This window comes from Lolium perenne, chromosome 5 (genome assembly GCF_019359855.2).
Source record: "Lolium perenne isolate Kyuss_39 chromosome 5, Kyuss_2.0, whole genome shotgun sequence".
Classification (NCBI taxonomy): Eukaryota; Viridiplantae; Streptophyta; class Magnoliopsida; order Poales; family Poaceae; genus Lolium; species Lolium perenne.
In genome coordinates, this window is record NC_067248.2 from 166,297,230 (window position 1) to 166,319,693 (window position 22,464).

A 22,464-nucleotide genomic window follows, 5' to 3' on the forward strand; every position below is an offset into this window, starting at 1 on the left:
TGGTACATGCAATAAGATAAGGGGACACAACTCTAGAACTTGCGCAAGAAGGCAGCTTGAGGAACAGCTATTACACACAGGTCAACAGAAAATGATAGCAACACAATGGAAGATAGAAGCAATGAGAAGAACAAGGAGAAAACACAAACTACACCAGCACCTATAAGAAGGAGTACCAGGAAGAGGTAGACACAAAAAAGGAAAAAAAAATAGAATAGTTCATACTGAAAACAAATATGTAGTTGGTTACATTGTGTAGAATAAATATACTGCTGAAGTTCACTATTTGTTCATGCTACTGCTGATCCAAAATGTAAAGAACAGGAATTTTCATAAAAATCATTTATTTTAAACCTCTACACAGGATGTTGTGAGAATAAATATATCGTAATTCAACTGCTAGACAGTTGTTCACGTAAAATGTGGATTAAAAAAAAACATCAGGAAGTTCACAGCCGATTATCCGCGAAGTTCACTATGTATGACGGTGTGAAAAAAAAGTTCGTATAAAAATTAAACAGGAACACACATGCAAGAAAAAAAGGGAGATCAGATATCAACAGCTGCGAAGTTCTCACATACTATTCATACGTGAATGATACTGAATTGTTAAAAAAATGAACAGACAACATATAGGATTGCAAAAAACAGTAAAATAGGGACATCTTCATTGTATTATAAAATGAATAAAAGGGAAGGGAAACACAAAGTAAAAAGAGAAAATTATGACTGCGAAGTTCAGATCTAGCCAACTAAGGAATTCTCTTAAACATAAAACCTAAAAGAAAGTGTAGGTAAATTAAACGATTACAATCTGATCATAGAAAAAATAAAAATAAAAATGTCCCTACAAAACTAAAATCTTCACCAATCCCTGCCACGCTTCTTCTCGGGATGTTTGAATAAGGAGAAGAAGCCCCTCTCAAACAAATCCAGCCTTCGATAAACCTCGTAGGTTGCATATGCATCCCGTGCAGCATATTCCAAATGCTTAGGCGGTAGAGGCGGCGGATTAGCCCACATCCTGTGCTCTGCCCTTCCAAAACCATCCTTCATCTCAAAATAGATTGGATCTATAATAGCTCCAGCAACATCCTTCAGGCCTTGAAGTTTCTTCTTTTTGTCCGGATCTCTCCATATTTCCTGGATATCCTTCAGATTATGAACATAGAGATTTGAACGTGAGAGAACTTTGCAGTCTTCTGTGGTGCAAAAACCAGCAAAAATGTACCTAAAGCCATGAAGAAACTCAACCAAACTTTCACTCCTCTCATCAGCATGGCATATGTGGTACACAAGAACATCGGTGCCAACACATAGCTGGATCACAGCAGCTTTCTTCGGATTGAAATAGGTACCACTGAGTTTGTCATACTCAACATCAAGACCAACAATCTTCCTAGCAGAAGAATCGAGGGAACCTTCAGCATTGGTGATCCACTCCTCAACACTAGCTGCTGAATTCGTGTACAGAACCTTCATAGTGGTTGTGCCATGGCAGGGGAATGTGTACTCGTGGGAAAAAGGAGCGTTTGCCATGCAAAATCGGTGGACAGAAGAAAAGAAAGAAGAAGCAATTGGTAATTCACGTGCACCGAGCCAGAAAAAGAAAAGACCTGTATTTATAGATTGAGATGTAACAAACACGTCGTGATCCACGAATTCAGGAAACAAACAGTATATATCCAAAACAAATAAATAGAACAGCCGATGGAGATAACAAGAAAACAAAAATTCTGCGGGATAACAGAAACAAAAATGACCTTATCCGCGTAATTCAACTGCTAGACAGTTGTTCACGTAAAATGTTGATTAAAAAAAAACATCAGGAAGTTCACAGCCGATTATCCGCGAAGTTCACTATGTATGACGGTGTGAAAAAAAAGTTCGTATAAAAATTAAACAGGAACACACATGCAAGAAAAAAAGGGAGATCAGATATCAACAGCTGCGAAGTTCTCACATACTATTCATACGTGAATGGTACTGAATTGTTAAAAAAATGAACAGACAACATATAGGATTGCAAAAAACAGTAAAATAGGGACATCTTCATTGTATTATAAAATGAATAAAAGGGAAGGGAAACACAAAGTAAAAAGAGAAAATTATGACTGCGAAGTTCAGATCTAGCCAACTAAGGAATTCTCTTAAACATAAAACCTAAAAGAAAGTGTAGGTAAATTAAACGATTACAATCTGATCATAGAAAAAATAAAAATAAAAATGTCCCTACAAAACTAAAATCTTCACCAATCCACCACGCTTCTTCTCGGGATGTTTGAATAAGGAGAAGAAGCCCCTCTCAAACACATCCAGCCTCCGAAAAACCTCATACGTGGCATATGCATCCCGTGCAGCATATTCCAAATGCTTAGGCGGTAGAGGCGGCGGATCAGCCCACATCCTGTGCTCTGCCCTTCCAAAACCATCCTTCATCTCAAAATAGATTGGATCTATAATAGCTCCAGCAACATCCTTCAAACCTTGAGTTCTCTTCCTGTTGTCCGGATCTCTCCATATTGCCTGGATATCCTTCACATTATGAACATAGTACTTTGAACGTGACAGAATGGTGCGGTCTTCTGCGACACAAAACCCAGCAAAAGTGTACCTATAGCCATAAAAGAAATCATACAACTTTTCACTCCTCTCATCAGCATGGCATATGTGGTACACAAGAACATCAGTGCCAACACATAGCTGGATCACAGCAGCTTTCTTCGGATTGAAATAGGTTCCACTGAGTTTGTCATACTCAACATCAAGACCAACAATCTTCCTAGCAGAAGAATCTAGGGAAGCTTCAGCATTGGTGAGCCACTCCTCAACACTAGCTGCTGCGTTTGTGTACAGGACCTTCATAGTGGTTGTGCCATGGCAGGGGAATGTGAACTCGTGGGAAAAAGGAGGGTTTGCCATGCAATCGGTGAAACAGAGAAAACGCACAGAAAAAAGAAAAAGGAAAGGGAGAAGAATCGGTGATTGATATGCACCGAAACACAGAGGGAAAAAGACATGTATTTATAGTTCCAGAAATGTAACAGGAGACGTCGTGATCCACAAATTCAGGGAACAAACCAATACATATCCAATAAAACAAAACAGAAACAGCCGAGAGATAACCACAAAAAAACAAAAAAATCCTGCGGGATAAAAAGGATCTTATCCGGGGCCAGTTGTGAGCTCACGTGCAAGCACAAAACAAAAAAGCATAAAAAGACTACAAAGAAGTTCACGTGATAACAGTGCAGACGTTCGCACAGAGTAAAAACACTGAAAAAAATAAAAAGCTGTTCCACACCAACCAACCACCCCCCACCCACCAAACCACGCCCAACCCACTAAAAACCACCACTCGGCGCAAAAAAAAAGTCAACCACTGCCTGGTGTTCCGCCGGAAGAAACATCCCACGGAGAAGGAGTCGAAGGAAGAGCAAAGGGAGAACAAAAGAACAGAGAAAAAGAAGAAGAAGAAGAGAATTCTAGCAAGATCTACAGAAAAGTAATCCAGCATCAGAAAAGCGAAGGGATTACCTAACAAAAAGAAGGTGCGTCTAACCCATCCCCATCCCATCTACTCATTGAATCGCCGTGGATCTTCCTCTCTTTCATCCTTCATGGCCGTGATTTTGAATCTAGACTAGTATAAAAAACAAAGATCTAACAACTTAACAAAATAAATACTTTAGAGATTACTTAAAAAATGTTTTGCATACGATAGATCTATCAAAAAAATCAAATAAAAACATGTTAGGCAGAGGGTTGGGGGGGGGTGGAATAGACACTAATGAACAAGAACAGGAGTTCAGATAAGAACTCCCGAGAAGCTCACTTGTGAAAATAAATGGAAAACAATATACAAAAAATAAAATAAGTTGGAGGGTTTTAAAATCTACAAACATGTATCCAGCCGGCATTAGTATACTGTGATTGGGAAACTTAAAAAATATATAATAAAAGAAGTTGGAGTTTAAAATGTAGACAACACAAAATGCAGACTAGAAGTGGAAGTTCAGTTCAAAAAAGTGATGAGGTCCTGTTAGTACAAAAAATGTTTTATGCTGGAATATTGTGACAGGAATGGCTGCTGGTCCATCGTACGTCATCCTCAGCGACAGCGAAAGCGATGAAGAGACCTGTAAAAGAGGTAAAAAAAGATAGAAATGCTTTCAAAAATACTTTATGGAACTAAAAATGTGCTTATTTTTTATGCAGGTCCAACTATTCATGGATTTGAAATCTTTGACAAGCACTGTCACTTCGGAAATGAAGTTGAAATGACCAAGGAAAATCTGGATCATCTCAAAAGGCAAGTACTTGACTACAAGCCAACAATCCCATATTATGTATGCAAGATGGGGAAGACAACGAACAACATCACGAGAGGCAAAATGGTAATACCAAAGACGCCAACTTACAAAACTTTATTTTCGTACACTAACTGTATTACATATGATGTTTTGGCTGAACCAACATGTATTACTAACTTTATTACAGTCTTCCGATATTTAAATGTTTACTGAAGTCCAGATAAAAGAAACTGTGAAGTTCACTTACAGAATACACTGAACATGGATATGATATTCACTTTCATGTGTTTTCATGCAGACTTTCGATAAGGAATACACTGAAGAACACCTAAAGAATTATCTAACGGAGCCAACAACAATTCCAATAACCTCCAACACAAATGCCTGGGTTGGTACACGGGTAAGGATAAACAAAATTGCAACTGGAAATGCAGTGATGACAACAAATTGGCCAGATGTAGTCATGGGTGCAGAAATAAAAGATGGAGATATCTGCATGTTCTGCTTCTACGACGGAACAAGAGAACTCGGCTGCTTCGTGACACGTCTTAGCAACTGAGTCTGAAAAACTAACTATGAAAATAAAATTATGTACCAGTTTACTTTATTGAACCTTATGTTTTGTATCAGCACCCCGAGAACAAATTATGGTTGTGTTTCAGTATTGTTGATGTAATAAGAATGCTTATGAAGAAGTTCACATAGAGTGAGTACGAAGTTCGCTTATAAATGAAAAAAAGATTAGCAAGTTTATGTTCACAGAAGTTCCTACATGAAAAATCATTTCTGAATATACGGGAATAAAAAATAGTACAGTTTGCATTGAGAAAAACGAATGGATATGGGAATACTTTTACACTGTGATGACAGAGAAGTTCACTAATAACAAAAAAAAAACAGCACATATTTTGTACAGCTTGCTGTTTTGAAAAAAGAAAGACCATATCCTCACTAATTACATCTGTATCCTGAATTCAATCACATAATGAGAAGTTCAGTTCAATAAAACAACAAAAATAAAAATGTTGAATATCCTATCAACTACTAATTGCGAAGAAATTGAATCAGATCATCATCATGCAGATCCCAATGATCGCTGGGTTGTCTGCGAACATAGACCAATAAGCAGCATGAGATCTTTCAACATACTAGGCCACTGCTCCGCCAGAATTTCATTCTTGGGATGAAATAGGAGCTGATACATGTACTCAGCTTTCCAATCCTCAACACGCCGCTGGTAGACAATCAGGAATGCAAAAAAAAAAAACATATGAAAAACAGTAAAAAATAAGACAAAAAAGCTATACAGCGAAAAAAACACAGCACTACACTTACATCCTGGTTTTTTATATTATCAGCAATCTTATCACCACCGTATGTAGCACAAATTCTTAGAGCATAGAAGCCACACTCATTAGCCCCTTGTGCCGGAGTCTTTGGATAAGAACACCTGTCAGCAACAACATCCCACTGTATATTACCATTATATTTGTTAAATTCTGCAACACCATACACCTGTTTTAACAAGGCCACCATCCTATTAATCTGCAAAAACAAAAAAAGAACAAAAAGTGAATGGTTTCAGCAGTTTAAAAACAAAAAAGGAAAGAAAAAGCTGGGAAGTTCACATAGTACTGATATATCAGTTCACACACACTACATATAGTTTTAGCAGTTTAAAAAACATATAAAAAGCTGGGAAGTTCACAGTGTACTAACATATCAAATTAACACACACAGTCAGATGGTTTCAGCAGTTTAAATAAATATAAAAAATAGCTAGGAAGTTCATATTGTAAAAACATATCAGTACAGACAAAAAAGTTTGAATGGTTGCAGTAGTACACATAAAAAGAAAAAAGCTGGGAAGTTCACATTATATTAACAAATGAGTTCACATAAAAAAAGTAAAAATGATAGCAGTGAAAAAGTAAAATAAATAAAATGATGAAAAGAAAATCACGTACAATCTCAACACGATCCTCATGGTGCCGACTCCTTGAAGTATGTGCCAGACCAGTATACCTCCTAGTGTCAAGGATGTCCAACGTACCAGTGTACTTGTTCATAACATAAACAGAGTGATGATCATGCATGAAATGAGGGATGATGATCTGTTCAGCAACAACCGAAATTAACAAAAAGGAAGTACGCACGTGAAAACAAAAAAAAAACAAAGGGAGTTCACTACAGCAAAATATGAAGAGGTTCAGATTAAAAAGCATACCAACTTTGCTTTCAGCAAATTTTCATTAGGCCGAACATAACGCTTGAACATTTTAGCAGCAGACCTCACATCAAAAGGTTGTCTCGGTAATGGATTACCATTGCTGTCCCTTAGCTTGAATGGCGCAAAATCAAGCAAGTACTGCACAAAACACAAACAAAAAAAAAAACTATACAAAGTAAGTATATGCATACAAAGGTATATCTGAAAAAATTAATTTTCAATGTTTGAAAAAACCTACAGGGATAGTATGAGGTGACATCAAAACACGAGAGCCAGATTCAAAAATATATTTCATCCCTGGATCATCCTTCCAGTAACTGATGATATGATCCATCATGTCGGATTCCAACATTTCACTGACCAAACAGTTTATACATGTACTTGGCATCAACTAAAACAGGATCATCAAAATCATTGCAGAACTTCACCAGGGGGACACTGCACACACATTAAAAAAGAGAAAATATATATATATAAGACTAGGGAAGTTCACTTAGCATATAAAAAAATAAAAAGACCTAGAGAAGTTCACTCAGCACAGTATATGAAGTTCATATGCCACAAAAAAAAACTAACTAAGTAGTAAACGAAAAACATACCTTCCATGAGCTTTGATGTACTCCTTGCTTAGAATTAACTCCATCATCTGCTTGGCCTTGGATAAATGAGGAAACACATATGGTACAAAGTTTGGGACTTCTTCCCTGAACTTATTGGACAATTTAGTAGGCCTTTTATTCGAAAGAACCAGATTTTTAGCACTAGACTGCCTGGGCTTCTGAGTTTCAAAATCATCACTGCTAGTCGGAGAACAGCGCCGAACATCCTTTGTAATGGGCTTCGCAGTAAGCTTCTTACCAAGCTGAGTGACAAAGTCATCAGAATCATCATCGTCGTCGAGCAAAACTACATCAGCCTTCCCCTTCTCTGCAGTGTCAGGAACCTTATTCCTAGAAGATTTTCTGGTATTGGAATGCAGCCTCTGGATAATCTTCTTTGACTTGCTTACAAGACTATCAAAATTCTCTTCAGGGATAATCTGTACTTCTGGTGTGAATGACTGAGTCTCGAAAAGTGAGAAATTATCTTCCTCGATACCAAGAGATGGACCTGCATGAAAAGAATACAAAACCAGGAAGTTCACTTCTGAATCAAAAAACAAAAAAGAAACAAAAACAGTGCAGTCCAAAAAAAACATGTGTTATAGAGCATAACCAGCGATATATTTTGCGAAAAAGTAAAAATCATACCAGGATCAACACCTAAAACATCTTTCAGGTCGATATTGAAATCTCCACCTGTCAGCCAGCTATATAACATGGTCATCCTGATGTTTAGAATATCTTTTTGACTGAACAAGCACATGCTTTCCCCATCATAAGACTGGAGGATCTGTAGCATGAAGAACCCGCAATCATGGCTGCAAAAAAAAAACACACAAACAAAGAATAAGAATAAAAAGAAAACAATTGTATTAGTTAAAAAAAAAACCCTGTAGTCAATGTATACAGAATAAAGAGCAAAACAAAAGAAAGGGGAAAAAACGCTTACGCAGTTGCCTGTCTTGGAGAATTAACATAGTGAAGCTTGAAGTGGTCGATGGATTTTGGATGAAAATGATCACCCTTTGAATTCCCTGCTAACGACCATAACTTCTTGATACCAGATGCCATTGTATGTAACAGCTTCTTACCATCTGGATCATTTATATCGCGTAACGAATCAAGCAATTCAAAACGCTCTTTCTCAAGGTTCAAAGCAACAACACAGAAGTGACCAGGAACGTGTGGTGCACATGGATCAGGAGGATCAAAACAACCAAAAAGAATCTGCCATTAAAATGATAAAAATAAAAAAGGACAGGTTAGAAGTATGAAAGGTAGACTATTTCCCCAAATAAGAAATCACATTTAACTTTACTACTGAGTTATTTTAGTAACATGTACAACAGGGGAGGGAAAAAAAAGGTAGGAAGTCCACATGCCATAATTAGTGAAGTTCAGATGTATAGAAAAGAAGAAAAAAAGACAACAGCCAGTACCACTTTCTTGTGGTCCAAACGTTCCGGAGCATCGACGCTGAAAATATTGCGAACAAGCCGAGAACTCAGATTTCTTTCAAATATCTGCCTCTGCAAACATGACAATGAAACACAAAGAAGGTTAAAAACATAAAGGAGGAAAAAAACAAGCACCTACATTAACAAAAAAAAACTAAAAAATGATAAAAAGAACGGAGAAATAACTTACAGAACAATTGTATGGCACCACCATTTTATCAGAATTCTTGTACTTCTGACCAAGCAAGTATGTTCCAACAGAAACAGTTAGAGAACAAAGAAACCCGTTGGGTTTAAAAGCTTCAGCAATTTGTCCGATCGTGCAATCACATTGATCATTCATGAAAAGGGTCTTCTTACTGCAGAAAAAAACACAAAAATTAGAGGACAAAACAAAAATTTAATAAAAAAATAAAAAACAAAACAACAAAAAAAGAAAAAAGCCTAAAAAACAGATATAACCTTCTTATGGGATCTTTCCTCAACTTGCAAACGCTTTCATATACTTCTTTGATTTTAATCATCATAGGTTGAAGAGACAGTGGAGGCGTCGAACATAAACTCGAGTCTGCAAAAAATAAGGAAACACAGACAAAAATGTAAGAACAAAAAAGGAAGTTCAGATGATGATATTCCAGAAGTTCACATATTCAAGAACGTGGTGCAGGAACTGGAATGTCCAGAAGACCCACAGTTCATCAATGAAGGCTACCATCAAAAAAAATACACACACACGATATCACTCACCCCCCCCCCCAGTCAGTCATATACATGCAGAAAATGAAAACTACGACATGAACTCATGCCGCATTACATAGCATTAGGAAGTGTCTTACATGGAACATGATGCCAAACAGCGAAAAACAAAATACATATACAAAAGCACCCCACCACACCCCTCCCCCCATAAAAAACCAAAAAAAAAAAGGGAAAAAGGTTTTAGATAGAGATATATGAGGAGTAAACATAAAGAATAAAAAGGCGGGCTAGCATTAGGGGAGGGTGTGTGGGGTAGGAGAACTGTATGTTCCCCATTCAGATATCCTTGCCTAAGTCTTGCGGGGATTCTTCAATAGAAGCGCTCAAGTCATCTGTTGATTCTTCAAAGAATGAGCTCGACTGCTCAATCGAATCAGATGCATCGCGTCCATGGTTATCTCCAGCCTGAAACTCATTATTGTCATCATCATCAGCACCAGTGCTGCGCTCTATATTGGCTTCAGTACCCGGCAGTTCTCCCCGTGCAGCAGCAACACCTACTTCCTCACGACCATGCGCAACAACAGACTTACAATCCATAGCAGCTGGTAATACACCAACATCATCAGCAGCCTCAGCACATGTTTCGGAAACAACTGCAACAATGCCAGGTAGTTGGGCAGCATCCTTCGCATCATTTCCATCCTGACATGTTACAAGATCTTCAGGAATTGAGAAACCTTTTCCAGTAACTGCACAATCTTCAACATGGTGTTCAGCATCTTTGTCTCCATCAGAATGTGCAACTATCTCGGGAAATAAATTCCCCTTTCCAACAGAGTCTAACTCAGAATAATGATCAGCAACTTTGTCACCGGCACCACCAGAATTACCATCACTGTCATCTAAAGGAGGAGTTACAGGGGTTGCCGGATGTACAAAATTATGCTTGACATAATAACGATCAACAGATGAATTGTCATCACTGTCATCTGGAAGACCATCCTTCTCAACACACTTTTCATTTACCTACCAAACAAATAAAAAAACAGAAGTTCAGATGTAGAAGATGGAGTAGTCCATATACACACAAACAAAAAACAAAACAAAAGCCCAACTATAAAAAAAAAATAAAAAAATACCTCAGCTAAAGGAGGTGATTTATCAAAAACTGCATCTTCAACATGATCACCAGCAAAAGCTGGAGGACATTGAGGGGTTGGCGGACGAACAAACCCATCATTCACAGGTGCATGATCACCATCTCCTGAATTCTGAGGTGCATTTTCCTCAGCAATCCTAGCATCTTCCTGCAAAAAATAAGAGGATAACAAAAAAGAAAAAGGTAAGGAAGTTCACATGAAAAAACAAAAGAAGTTCACATATGTGTAGTAACACAAAACAAGAGATAAAAAAAGGAAGTTCACATAAAAAGGGATGGACATAAGTTCAAGAATGACTAATTATACCTCAGCTTCAGCAGCTGACTGACCAAGTCCTGCATCAACATCTTCAACAGAAGAAGAAATATTCTTACGAACATTACTTTCAACACTATTATTGCACGATACATTTGCACGGCTCTCAAACTGCTTGCACAAAGAGTCTGATTCATACCAAAATCAAGAAAACCTGTGCGCATTAGAGACAAAGCCCCCCTCAAGCTATCAAGGAGCGATGTTTCACGCTTTGACTGCTCATCCAGTGCTTCAACACTGGGGAAATTACCATCAGCAAGCCGACCTTGAAATTGTTTCAGACGATCAGCTGTAGTCGGAATCGTACGAGAGAGATGCTCAACTTTCTGCAACAGTGATCCAATCTGATCAATAACACCAGCAGAAGGCATCCCAGCACTAGTTGAAGCAGACTGGTGATTGTCTTTCGTCTTGACATTAGCAATTTGCGAAATTGGAATCTCGCAATGACCTCCAGCAGGATGTTCATTGGCATTACCAGCATCAGGCTCACTACGATGGGTGCCCTCATTAAGATTGACAATTAAATCTTCAACACGATACCGATATGAATAAGCAATTTGGTTGCGGCCTTTCCACTGCATTGTAATACAGGAGTTCACTTAGCAGATATTATGAAGTTCAGATGATACATAAAAAGTAAAAAAAAATATACAAAACTATGTAAGTTCACTTGGATATAAAAAGTAAACCTCATATGCCACATAAAAACATTAAAAAAAAGACATAAGGAAGTTCACATGCGACGTAGTATGAAGATCAGATGCCACATAAAAAAAGGGTTACAGTTTGAAAAAACTAACCACAATTCTGCCAAACTTGTACTTCATCAACTCTGGTCCACCATTCTTTTGAATGTCCATTTTGTAAATAGCCTTCAGAGGTTTCTCATGAAGAAAGTTTGCGCGAGGAGTTTGAGTATGCATGACAGAATGTGGTGGTAGAAAGATGCTGTCAAGATACATAACAGTGGGGATAACAGCACACCCTTCTAACCCAGCCTGAGGGATATCAGGGTCTTGATATTTAGTAGCAGCTCGTTTCAACTCATCAACAACAAGCTGGCAATAATCCATCTTTGCCATCTTATCATAATCCATGTTCACAAGCATTGCAGCTTCCCTACCGACACGGGTAGCTGAACCAGGACATATGAGCTTGCTAAAAAGAATGGCAAAGAAGACCTTAACAGCCAAATCTTCCTTCTCGGGGTCTTCAACAAAATCAGATAACAATTGACGCAGATCTTTAGGCTCAATACTAGCATTGCTTTCGAACCCAAGCTCTTGTTTCAAAAGAGCCAATGACTCGTCATGTCCAGATTCTGCAGGCAGTATAGGAGTATCGCCTCCTATAGGAAAACCAAACACCTGATGAACAGTGTCTCTATTAACCTCTAGAACTCTGCCAGATCCACAAGCCAACTTCATGGTAGAAGTGTCAATAGTCTTCATCAAATAACACATGAGAACACGTGATACGTTACCCTCCAGGACCCACTGAAAAACACAGCCAAAACCAGCTTGCTCAACCTTCAATCTGTGTTGCTGTTTTAACATTGCTGCAGCCGAACGAACTTCACCGAGAGAACAGCGAACAGTTTGCTGAAAACGTGTCTTCTCACCATCAAGATCTTCATCTGCCTTCCTCTTCCTAGCCATGGTTTTCTTTGTCGGCCTTTTCAGAACTTTCTTCGAATCACCTTCCAAAACAACAGGTTTAGAAGGACCTGGCTTCCTACCAACTTTCTTCCCCTGGTATAGAAAAAAAACATTTAAAAACCCACAAAAAAATTAATGAGAAGAGGAAGTTCACACCAACATGAACACAGAAGTTCACACTACACTAACCTTGGCAGGAGCTTCAAAGTCTGATTCATCGCTAACCAATTCTGTACGACTCTTCTTAGCATTGCACTACATAAAATGAGATGCATAAAAAGGGAAGAGTTCAGATTCAATAAACAAAGAAGTTCACAGTGGAAGAATTATGTAAAAATGAAGAAACAAAAATAACCTTGCCAGCAGCAACACCATCTTCAGTGGAATCTGGGACATATGTCTCATCGACATCAATCTTACGTTTACGGCGACCCAGACGTGATTTCCCAGGAGATGAAACTCGTTCCGAAGCAACAGTGGGCTGGACAGTAGCAGCAACACGAGGGCTGCGCCGCACAGGATTTCTAGCCTGGACAGAAGCAGCAGATTTATTTAAAAAAAATAGAGAAGTTCACAATGGTACACATATGTAAAAGTGAACAAAAAAGGAATTTAACAGAATAAACAAAATAAGAACATAAAAAGAAATAAACCTTGTCAGCAGCAACATCTTCTTGAGTGGCACCTGGGGCGTATGTCTGCTGCAAAGGATCTCTGGGCTGGGCAGCAGCAGCAGCAGCAGCAGCTTTCCCCATAGGTGAATTCTCTTTTATCTTCCTGCAAACAACCCTTTCTTTCCTCACTTTAGGAGGAACATCATTGACAACAGCTTTACCCTTAACAGACTTTGCTTTCGCAGGGTATTTCCGGTAATATGTAGTCAATTTCTCCTGGTGCTGAGCTAATTTAGCAGCTTGTCTCTCCTTTTCCTTCGCAAGCTGTTCTTCAACCATATAATCCTGAGTAACTATTTGAGTACCAGCCACAGACTGAGATTGAGTTTCTTCCATCACAGGTGTAGCTTCAACTGTTTCAGACTCAAGAACTTGCCGCAGAGGAGTATAATCAAAAACAGGGCTGCCCATGTTACCCTTCTCAACAGCAGGAGTCCTATCAAATGCTGGGGGATCTAAGAAACGCGGTAAACTGTCAGCAGAATATGCAGCAAAATCCTGGTTCAGCAAATCCAGAGATTCTCTTATAGTCTTGTCAGCTGCATAACACAAACAAAATAACACAGAAAAAGAGTAAAAATGTAATCAAGAAAGCTTGTATGGATTGCAGGAAAAGGAAGTTCACTAGAAAATGTTAGTGAGGTTCACATATGTATGTTCCTAACTTTGATTCATCGGCATCATCTGTCATATTAGAAGATAAATTCCCCAAACCAGAAAACACAGCATCACCAGAATCATCAACATGATCAAATACCTTCCCTAAAAAATACAAAAAAACAAACAAATTCAATGTCAGAAACATAGGAAAAAAATTCATGTTCAGACTTATACTTCCTATGTGCAGCAAAATGTTAATTTCATGATTCACTTTTTTTAAAAAACAGCCTGTACATGAAAAATAAACATTATACATAGGAAGAATGAACATAATTAATACAGTGAGTTCAATTAAATGACAAGTAGTTCATAACATGTGCTATACAGAAACACAGATAAAAAGATAGAAATCCTAAAATGGTGACCACGGGGAATTATAACACAGAAAAAAAGCCTACAGAAAAGCAAACCCTAGAACAAAAAAAAAATGGACCAGTCATAGGACAGAACAAAAACATGGATATTTCATTTTTGACAACGCAAGAATAAAGCATGAATTTATGGGTAGTAAAAATACAAATCCGAAAAACAAACCTCCACCACCATTCGAAGCATCCTTATCCATCACTCACAGAGAAATAAACAGAGGAACGGACTCCCAAACCAAAAATTGAAGCCGACCAGCCCGTCTGGGACGAACTAGAACCACCGCGAAGGAGAATCAGAGTAGCGCCGGAGTTCCAACCGCCGGCCGAACGGGGAAATATCGCCGGCAAACACCGAAGACGGCGAGGAAGAGCAAACTGCAGCGAACCTAGGGTTTAGACCAAAGGGGAAATGGTGGATTTCGAGTAGAACGAAGGAATATCAACAGGGGACGGGGGATAGCAAACGAATCGGGAGCAGCAGTTACCTAGAGCGCCGCCGCCATTGCAGAGAGGATGTAGCAGTTTCGGGATGTCCGCCTGCGAGTGGGGGAAGTGGGGAGTGCGAAGGAGAAGCCGCAGACAAGAGGAGTAAAAAGAGGAGTTGAGAAATAACTGCACCAGATTTATATTAAAAAAAAAAGGAGGCAACAATAAAAAAAAACACTGAAACGTTACCTTTGTCAGTAAGATATAAACAAACAGGAAGTTCACATTTAACTGCGACTGCGATTCACTTTGTCTAAAAAAAGAAAGAAAAAATATAGGATGGGAGGGTCACACCCGCACTGTCCCCACAACCATTACGAAGTTCACTTGAAAAAAACGTCAGGAGTTCACTCATCTTGAAAAAGGGTATTTGGGTATATTTTAAAAACATTAATTGATTCCCTAATATAGCGGGTAGGAGTTCCCCACCACAATTACGGAGTGCACTTCTGTAAACGCAAGGAGTTCACCAATCTTAAAAAAAATGTATTACACTATATTTTAAACATTTATTAAAAAACCTTTTATTCATTTCCTAGTATGGGGGGGGTCCCCCCCCCAACCCCCCCCCCCCCCTTTAATGGTACAAGAACAAAATAAATTAACACTGGTTAATTTATGCACGGAGTTAAAGAAAAAGAATACCAAAAGTAAACTGACAGCAGTTCACGTAATAAAGTAACAGCAGTTCATTTTCAGATTTCAGATAAAAAAAGATAAAAACATGCGTATGAATGGAAAAACAATAATAGAAAAAATTGGATACTACATTAAAGGGAAGTTCACAACTTACAAACAGATATATACATACATGCTCGATGTGGATTTACATGTGAAATGGAGGCCACAACTTATCTGAAAGATGAAAATCAAACATGCAAATGACAAAGTTCATGCATTCCGGTAGTTCAAATCATAAAATTAAAGAAGTTCATTTGTTATAATACCAACAAACATGCACTGCTGGTAATGAAAAACAGAGCAGAGACTTGTAAGCTACGAAAAAACCCACAGATAACAAGCATTATCTGGATTACATTACTACATCAAAGTGTAAAGCATGAACACCACCGCGTCATCACTGCATCATCTGAGGAAAAACATAACTACACAAGCATAGGCAAAAATACCGAACTAAGCAAAAGAACATAGATCTGTGAAAACAAAATTCGTGGATAAGGATCAAAGCAAAACCTATCAAAACAAAGCGCGAGAATATAACGGCGGAGCCATCAACCTCGAGGATTTCTGAAGCTGTGCGACGGCCATCTGAAAAAACAAATCTGCAGATCAAAGATAAAAAAGATAAGAGCAATGTCCGGATAGCATAGAAGAAAGCGTGCCGCAGAGACATCAACGATCTGCGATGCACCAGTGGAGAACAAATTCGTCGATGGAGCGTCGGGCACGAGCACGGAGATGAGCCGCCACCGTCGCCGAACTTCTAAGAAACGCATCGAGTAAAAGGGAGGAGCTCGGGAGCGAGCAAGGGAGGAAATCGCCAGGGAGGAGCTCGGGAGCGAGCAGGGAGGAAAACGCCAGGGAAGACCTCGGGAGCGAGCAGGGAGGAAATCGCCATGGAAGAGCTCGGGAGCGAGCAGGGAGGGGTGGGGAGCGAGCACGGAGGAGGTGGGTAGCGAGCGGGAGGTGGGACACGTAACGGTTCGCTGTCTCGTAGGAAGTTCACACGCGCGGAGGCGGGACGCGAGCGGGACGTGAGACGAGAAAATATGAAGACTCACGGGAAGTTCGCATGCAATAAGTTAGGAAGTTCATAAAGGGTTCGAGAATAGTTATTCTCGAACCGGTTCGAGAATAGCAGACCTATATATATATATATATATATATATATATATATATATATATATATATATGTATATATGACGTGGTTTTGGTACGTAACCTAACCCCAGCGCTAGCTATCATAACCGTCCATATGCTTTGGGATTGGTGTTTCTTTTCTCCTATTAGTATGTAGTGTGATTCATAGAAAAGGAGTGAAAGGGATTTCTCTCTCCTTGGTCCTTGCACGTGGACCTAACATGTGCAGGAATTTTGAATTTAGTTGCTGTTTTGGTGCATGTTGTGGTGATAGGTTTCATACTGAGTTCAAATTCGACCTATTTCTAATAAAGGGATGTGCAGATTCGTTGGGCCAAGAACATGCAACGCAATTCAAACCAAAGCGTGCAGGCAACCAGCGCCAGACTTCTGGACTATAGCAGGCCTATCTAACCGACTCAATTTCCGGTTGGGGTAACTTATCATTCAAATGGTTCTGGTTTCTCGGTTGTTTTGGCTGAGCTTGTCTACGCTTGGTACTGAGGCTCGTACGGAGTACATTGCAAGGTACGTGCCGTGGATGTGTAAGTGAACTAGCTCGCGTTTTAGATTAAAAAAAGAACTAGCTCGCGTTTAATCTGTCACAGGTGTGCAATCATCTCAATAGAAAAAATATTGCGTGCCTTGCACGGGGGGATTTATCGTGCCGCAACCAGGGCCACAATGAACAGGGTTGCATGCTGATGAGTTAATCAATTTGAAAACCAAAACTGTCACGTGGTTCGAGCAGCGAGAGATGTGGCTAGAATTTTGTTCATATTGATTGATAGTGTGCTCTTATTCTTATAAATATTATAATTCATGACTTCTTCCTTATTATTTGTTAACGAAAATTTGTTAACGAAAATTCTAAAGGCAGAGCCCACGTTTGCCAATTAGCGTGACTGAAAAAACAACTTGCTAACCGGATGTTAGAGGTGGCGAGCGCAGAAAACAGCCGCGAAGACACTGCGCGTGGGTAACAACCGCGTCCTTCTCGCTCGCCACCGATTTCTTGCCACGTCCTTGTCGCCCATGCCATCGCTTTCCTGCCTAGACCGCCACGCTACAAAATGAGCTCGCCGAGGACTCGAGCAGGGCCACACATCCATAGTCATGGCTCCCCCCCCCCCCCCCCCCCACCCGCCCACCCACCACGTGATCAGCGAGGCCGCCTTCAAGAGATACTAGCGGCGTGCGGCAAGGACGAGTGGGGTGGGGGGGCTTCGATGACGAAGACGTCCGGCGAAGACCATCTTCGCGTCCATCTTATAAATTGGGACTTACGAATTGGGACTTGCATAATGTCAGACACCACAACTTAGTTTTTCAAGCACCATCTTATAAATACATATGGCACCTCGGTTAAAATTGTCAAGTACCCAGAAAAACATGAAAAAGGACCAAACATGCATATCGGCAATTTGATGTCGCAATTCGTAAGTCTTGCAAAAATTAGGGCACCACATGTCATATTTTCAAAAAACCTCTTAGAAAAACATCTTCACCTTGCTTGAGATTTGTAAGAACCTACAAATATACTAAACAATCATACATGTAAATCGGGAGGGGGAGGGGGGTCGGTGATGTCGCAAGTCATAGGTCTAGCAAAAATAAGCACTAGAACTGAACTTTTCAAGCACCCTCTTATAATTACATATGGCACCACGGTTAAATTTTCAAGTGCTTTGAAATAGATTAAAAAATTATAACTTGCAAATCGGGACTTGCATCAATTCTGGCACGACTTAGTTTTTCAAGCACCCTCTTATAAATACATTTCGCACCTCGGTAAAAATTGTCAAGTACCTACGAGCACCTACGAGTAAATCGATAGAGATTTTCCAATCATCCGTACTTAGAATTTTTTGGTTTGAGTTGGACATATACAAGCACCCATGTTAAGAAAAGTTGCACCTACGTATGATTATGTCGTACCTCGCTAGCAGATCATTCGGTACTTGAGACTTAGTGGTTTGGATTGCTCAACAAGCACCTACGCCAAGGTCAACCGCACCTTCATTATAAGGCTATCGGTACCTCGAATATATTTCAACGCTGATCGGCAAGTCGTACCCTAATTTATTACATTGCTATTAGTACCTGTACAAAACGTACCTAAAGTCAATGTAAGTTGTACCCCGCTAATATAACATTCGGTACTCAGTAATTAGGGGTTTGGATAGCTCTACAAGCACCTAAGCCGAGGTTAGCCGCACCTCCATTATAAGCCTATCGGTACCTCGAATATATTTCAAAGCTAAACGGCAGGGCTACCAGTTCTAAGTTTTATTGGTAACATGGAACACTCATGCATCAACGCCTACCTTAGGATTATGTGGTACCCCACTAAAAGATAATTTGGTACTTAGGATTTAGAATATTGAAAATGTTATTCAGGCACCTACATCTTTGTAAGTCGTACCTTTACCTTTATTACAGGGATATTAGTACCTGCACAAAACGCACCTAAAGTCAATGTAACTCGTATCCCGCTAATATAACATTCGGTACTTAGTTTAGGGGTTTAGATCGATCAGTAAGCACCTACGTCGAGGTCTGCCGCACCTTCATTATAAAACTATCGGCACCTCGAATATATTTCAATGCTAATTCGGTAGGGCTACCGGTTCTAAGTTCTATCAGTAACACGGTACCTACCTTACGATTATGTCGTACCCCGCTGACAAAGCATTTAGTACTTAGGACTTGAGACTTTTGAAAATGTTGTACAGCGGTACATGATTTTTATTTTGCTTAAAAGCATAATTTGCATCTTCAATCAATGAGAATACTTGGTTAGTTCAGAGTTCAGGACAACTGGGAGATCAAGATGACCAATCAGACCAGAGTTATGCTTAGTTGCACTTGGTGCAAGGATTGGGATCAGGAACCATAAGGGATGTTCTTAGTCAGGTTGGTGCAAGCTCTAAATGAAAATTTCCATCCGTAAAAAATCACAAAATAATAACATTGTTTATATTATAGTGCTAGAGGGGGAAAAAACGTCATGAGTCAAATAGCAAGCTGACATTATTTTCCAACAATTCTCTTTACGAAGATACAAATTTGTATAGATGCTAATGAATCAATTCTAACCATACAAGCACATAAAATTCAGTTTCTCATGTGGCCATCACACCTACATACAGTCCTTTCTTTTAAGTTCAGTGCCTTTACCACTGCACCCATTCAGCTATTCTTTACAATACACATGTATTTTCAGTTCAGCTCAGTCAAATTTTAACAAAGTAAGCACACGACCTTCGCCTTCATTCACTGCAATCTTCCAACTTGATTTGGACAGCAGTGCCGAGCCTCCATCTCTCCTGGAGATCTTCAACTCTTTAAATTCCTCATTGTCCCACTACAACCAACACGACAGCAACAAAGGAGATAGGGGTGGAGGTGAGCCAGATTGAAAATACAGTCAGCACATGAAAGAACCAAGAAGACCAGGAAATGGGATGAGTTCAAGCAGGAATATAACTTCAACCCAGATCAAACCAAAGCCAAGTTCCAGTAAAAAACAGTGCCAAGAAGGAGATGCTCGCAGCAGCACAGCTAGGAATGGCAACGGGTCTGCCCCTGCGCGGGGATTGCCTTTTCTTCCCCGTCCCCGCGTTTGTGAAATTCCCCCATCCCCATTCCCATTCCCCACCTTGGGGACTATTTTTCCCCGTCCCCATCACCCACCGGGTATAGCAGATCCACGGGTTCCCCACCCCCATTACAAACAGTAGACAAATCATGAAAATATCTCAGAAATTCAAGCTCAAAAATAACTTAATACGTGCAGACTGCAGAGTCACAGAACCACACACTGACACACATAAGACATAACGAGTACTTATGTTTGACTCACATAGTTCACACGACGATACCACCGAATCAGGTGATTACCATAAGGTAAGCAAGCATTAGTGACGGGCGTAAATGCGTGCTTAGCTGAAATTAAGCAGGACAAGCTAAATTTGTGGGATATTACCGATACATGCGGGGCTCCGCGGGGTTCGGGTATGGGGACTGCTAGAACGCCCCCCGCCCCGCTTTTCCCATCGGGGAGCATGTCTTGCCGTTAATACCCCCATGGGGATAAATTAGATACCACACCCGGCCCCTAATAGAGGAAAACCCCGTCGGGTTTCGGGTAAACGGTCCCCGTTGCCATCCCTAAGCACAGCGGTGTACCGTTCGACAGTTCAAAGTTGCGCCTGTCAGGCAGGACCACGGTGCATGATCTACTTCGGCAAGCGCGCAGCAGCCAGCAGGTTGACGGGGCTATGGAGCCAGGAAACCTGGACGCGGAGTCGTCCAAGCACCCAGTTCAGTCGGTCGATGGAGCGTGGATGCCTAGTCCATATCCAATGCCGAGATGGAAAATGTTAACCCGCGCCGCCACGCAGTCCATCCTCGTCACCGCTCCATGGTCCAGCGCCGGCGATTGGAACCGTGCCGCGATGCCCCGTGCTCCTGCCTAACGCCTCATGGTATCTGCAGCCGGCCGTGAGCCCTCCGCCACACTGGCTACTCCGAACAAATGGTCTCTGCACGATGAATTGACATGAGATTTGACCAGTTAGAAAAAAAAGTACTATAATACGGAGTACACAACTTCAATAGACACTTCAACCAATCAACCCTGCTGAACCCATTGCTGGCCAAGGAAAAAAGTCGCGGCAGAACTGATGGTGCCTGCTCGCCAAATTGACACATCAACCAAATCAGTTACAATGAAAAGGAACTACTACTACAATTAGTTCTACGAGGCAATCTTCAACTAAATAAACAAATCGGGCATAAGATCTTTCACTACAATTAGTGCCCTGATTGGATTTCCCTCTACAAGATCTCTGCCGACGAGCTGCTTGTGGAGATGGATAGGGGGAGAACGGGTGGAGGCTGGAGCTAGCGAACCTTACACAGGAGCCCCGGGAGGAGCGGCCTCAGGTACGGCGGCGGCGTCCCCATCGACGGTATCGGAGCACCACGAACTCGGTGAGGCAGATGAAGCCATGGGCATCCGCATCAGCCATCATGAGGGACATCTCGTCGTTGGTGGCCTTCTGGCCCAGGATCTCGAACAACATATGGCCATGTGGTGGGGTGGACCGGCCGGAGGTCATGCAGGGGAGAAGACCTTGTGCTCGCGCGAGCCAATGGAGCCCGTGGGCGTGGAGAAATTGCAGGAGACGAGGAACAGCGGGGCGCGGAGGAGAGGCAGGAGGGGATGTCGCGGGATGTGGACGCTGAGAGCAACGACAGAGCGGCTCGGAAATCCGCTCGATGCAGGGGAGCTGCGGGGCGCCACCGGCCGCCGGGAAGTGCCTGGCTCCTCCGGCAGGTCTTCGGGGATCGATGCGCGGGGTAGATGCGCGGGGTAGGTGGAGCGGGGCGGAACGGCAGGCCGAGACCGGAACCCGCGCAAAGCAGGGAACTGCCGGGGCGCCGCCGGCCGCCGGGATGGTACCATGGCAGATATCCGGATCGATGTGCAGGGAGGGGGAGGGTGGAGGTTGGGGAAGGCACAGAAGATAAGTGTCACGACGCCTGGGCGATACATGCGCTTCCAGGAGCAAACTGCCAAGCCCAACGGGTTGGAAAGAAACAGACGGCTCCTCTCTGCGTATCTCAGACTTCTGCCGGTCTGATGAAAAGGCAGAACCGGGTGCAGTCATAGAGCCATTAAAAAAGGAAAGATGCTTATTTGGAAAAAGGAACTGACTATTTTTAGCACGAATCTTGGCACAAGGTAGACGGTAATGATAGCATGCACTGCAGTTTGGTTACATACTAAAACTTTTGTCATAAGAAGGCTATGTGCTTTGGTTTTCATTTTTTTGATTTTTTTCTGAATGTTTATGCCCATTTGAATCTTGGTCAAGTCCTAGGTTTGACCAAGATTTAAGCTAGTTTAAACACATGAAAATGAAAAGGCAAGCCTGGATCCTTCTTAGTCATTCTAAAATGAAGCTTTTGGGGGGTTCTTGAAATCTCAATGTTTGAAACCCAAAA

General features: G+C 41.0%; 3 protein-coding genes and 3 long non-coding RNA genes across 6 annotated transcripts; 1 reads left to right on the top strand and 5 right to left on the bottom strand.

Annotated features, from left to right (window-relative positions):
- Positions 1-864: 864 nt before the first annotated feature.
- On the bottom strand, positions 865-1,482 carry LOC139831648 (uncharacterized). Its single transcript, XM_071820963.1, has one exon. The coding sequence runs from the start codon at positions 1,480-1,482 to the stop codon at positions 865-867; it is 618 nt and encodes a 205-aa protein (XP_071677064.1).
- A 750-nt stretch (positions 1,483-2,232) lies between these two features.
- Positions 2,233-2,865, bottom strand: LOC139831649 (uncharacterized). The gene has a single exon (XM_071820964.1). It carries the CDS (start codon positions 2,863-2,865, stop codon positions 2,233-2,235), a length of 633 nt encoding a protein of 210 aa, XP_071677065.1.
- A 1,213-nt stretch (positions 2,866-4,078) lies between these two features.
- LOC139831321 (uncharacterized) lies at positions 4,079-4,708 on the top strand. Its single transcript, XR_011746025.1, has 3 exons — positions 4,079-4,150; positions 4,219-4,397; positions 4,612-4,708. It is a non-coding gene; the product is annotated as an uncharacterized lncRNA (long non-coding RNA).
- Positions 4,709-9,974: 5,266 nt separating this feature from the next.
- LOC139831322 (uncharacterized) lies at positions 9,975-10,831 on the bottom strand. The gene is made up of 3 exons (XR_011746026.1): positions 10,771-10,831; positions 10,444-10,611; positions 9,975-10,330 (listed from the first exon to the last, which is right to left on the bottom strand). It is a non-coding gene; the product is annotated as an uncharacterized lncRNA (long non-coding RNA).
- Positions 10,832-10,885: 54 nt separating this feature from the next.
- Positions 10,886-14,339, bottom strand: LOC139831650 (uncharacterized). Its single transcript, XM_071820965.1, has 8 exons — positions 14,309-14,339; positions 13,763-13,876; positions 13,094-13,653; positions 12,796-12,969; positions 12,630-12,695; positions 11,583-12,533; positions 10,934-11,357; positions 10,886-10,890 (listed from the first exon to the last, which is right to left on the bottom strand). The coding sequence occupies exons 1-8, from the start codon at positions 14,337-14,339 to the stop codon at positions 10,886-10,888; spliced, it is 2,325 nt and encodes a 774-aa protein (XP_071677066.1).
- A 5,892-nt stretch (positions 14,340-20,231) lies between these two features.
- LOC139831055 (uncharacterized) lies at positions 20,232-22,080 on the bottom strand. Its single transcript, XR_011745231.1, has 2 exons — positions 21,367-22,080; positions 20,232-21,144 (listed from the first exon to the last, which is right to left on the bottom strand). It is a non-coding gene; the product is annotated as an uncharacterized lncRNA (long non-coding RNA).
- Between the last annotated feature and the right edge of the window lie 384 nt (positions 22,081-22,464).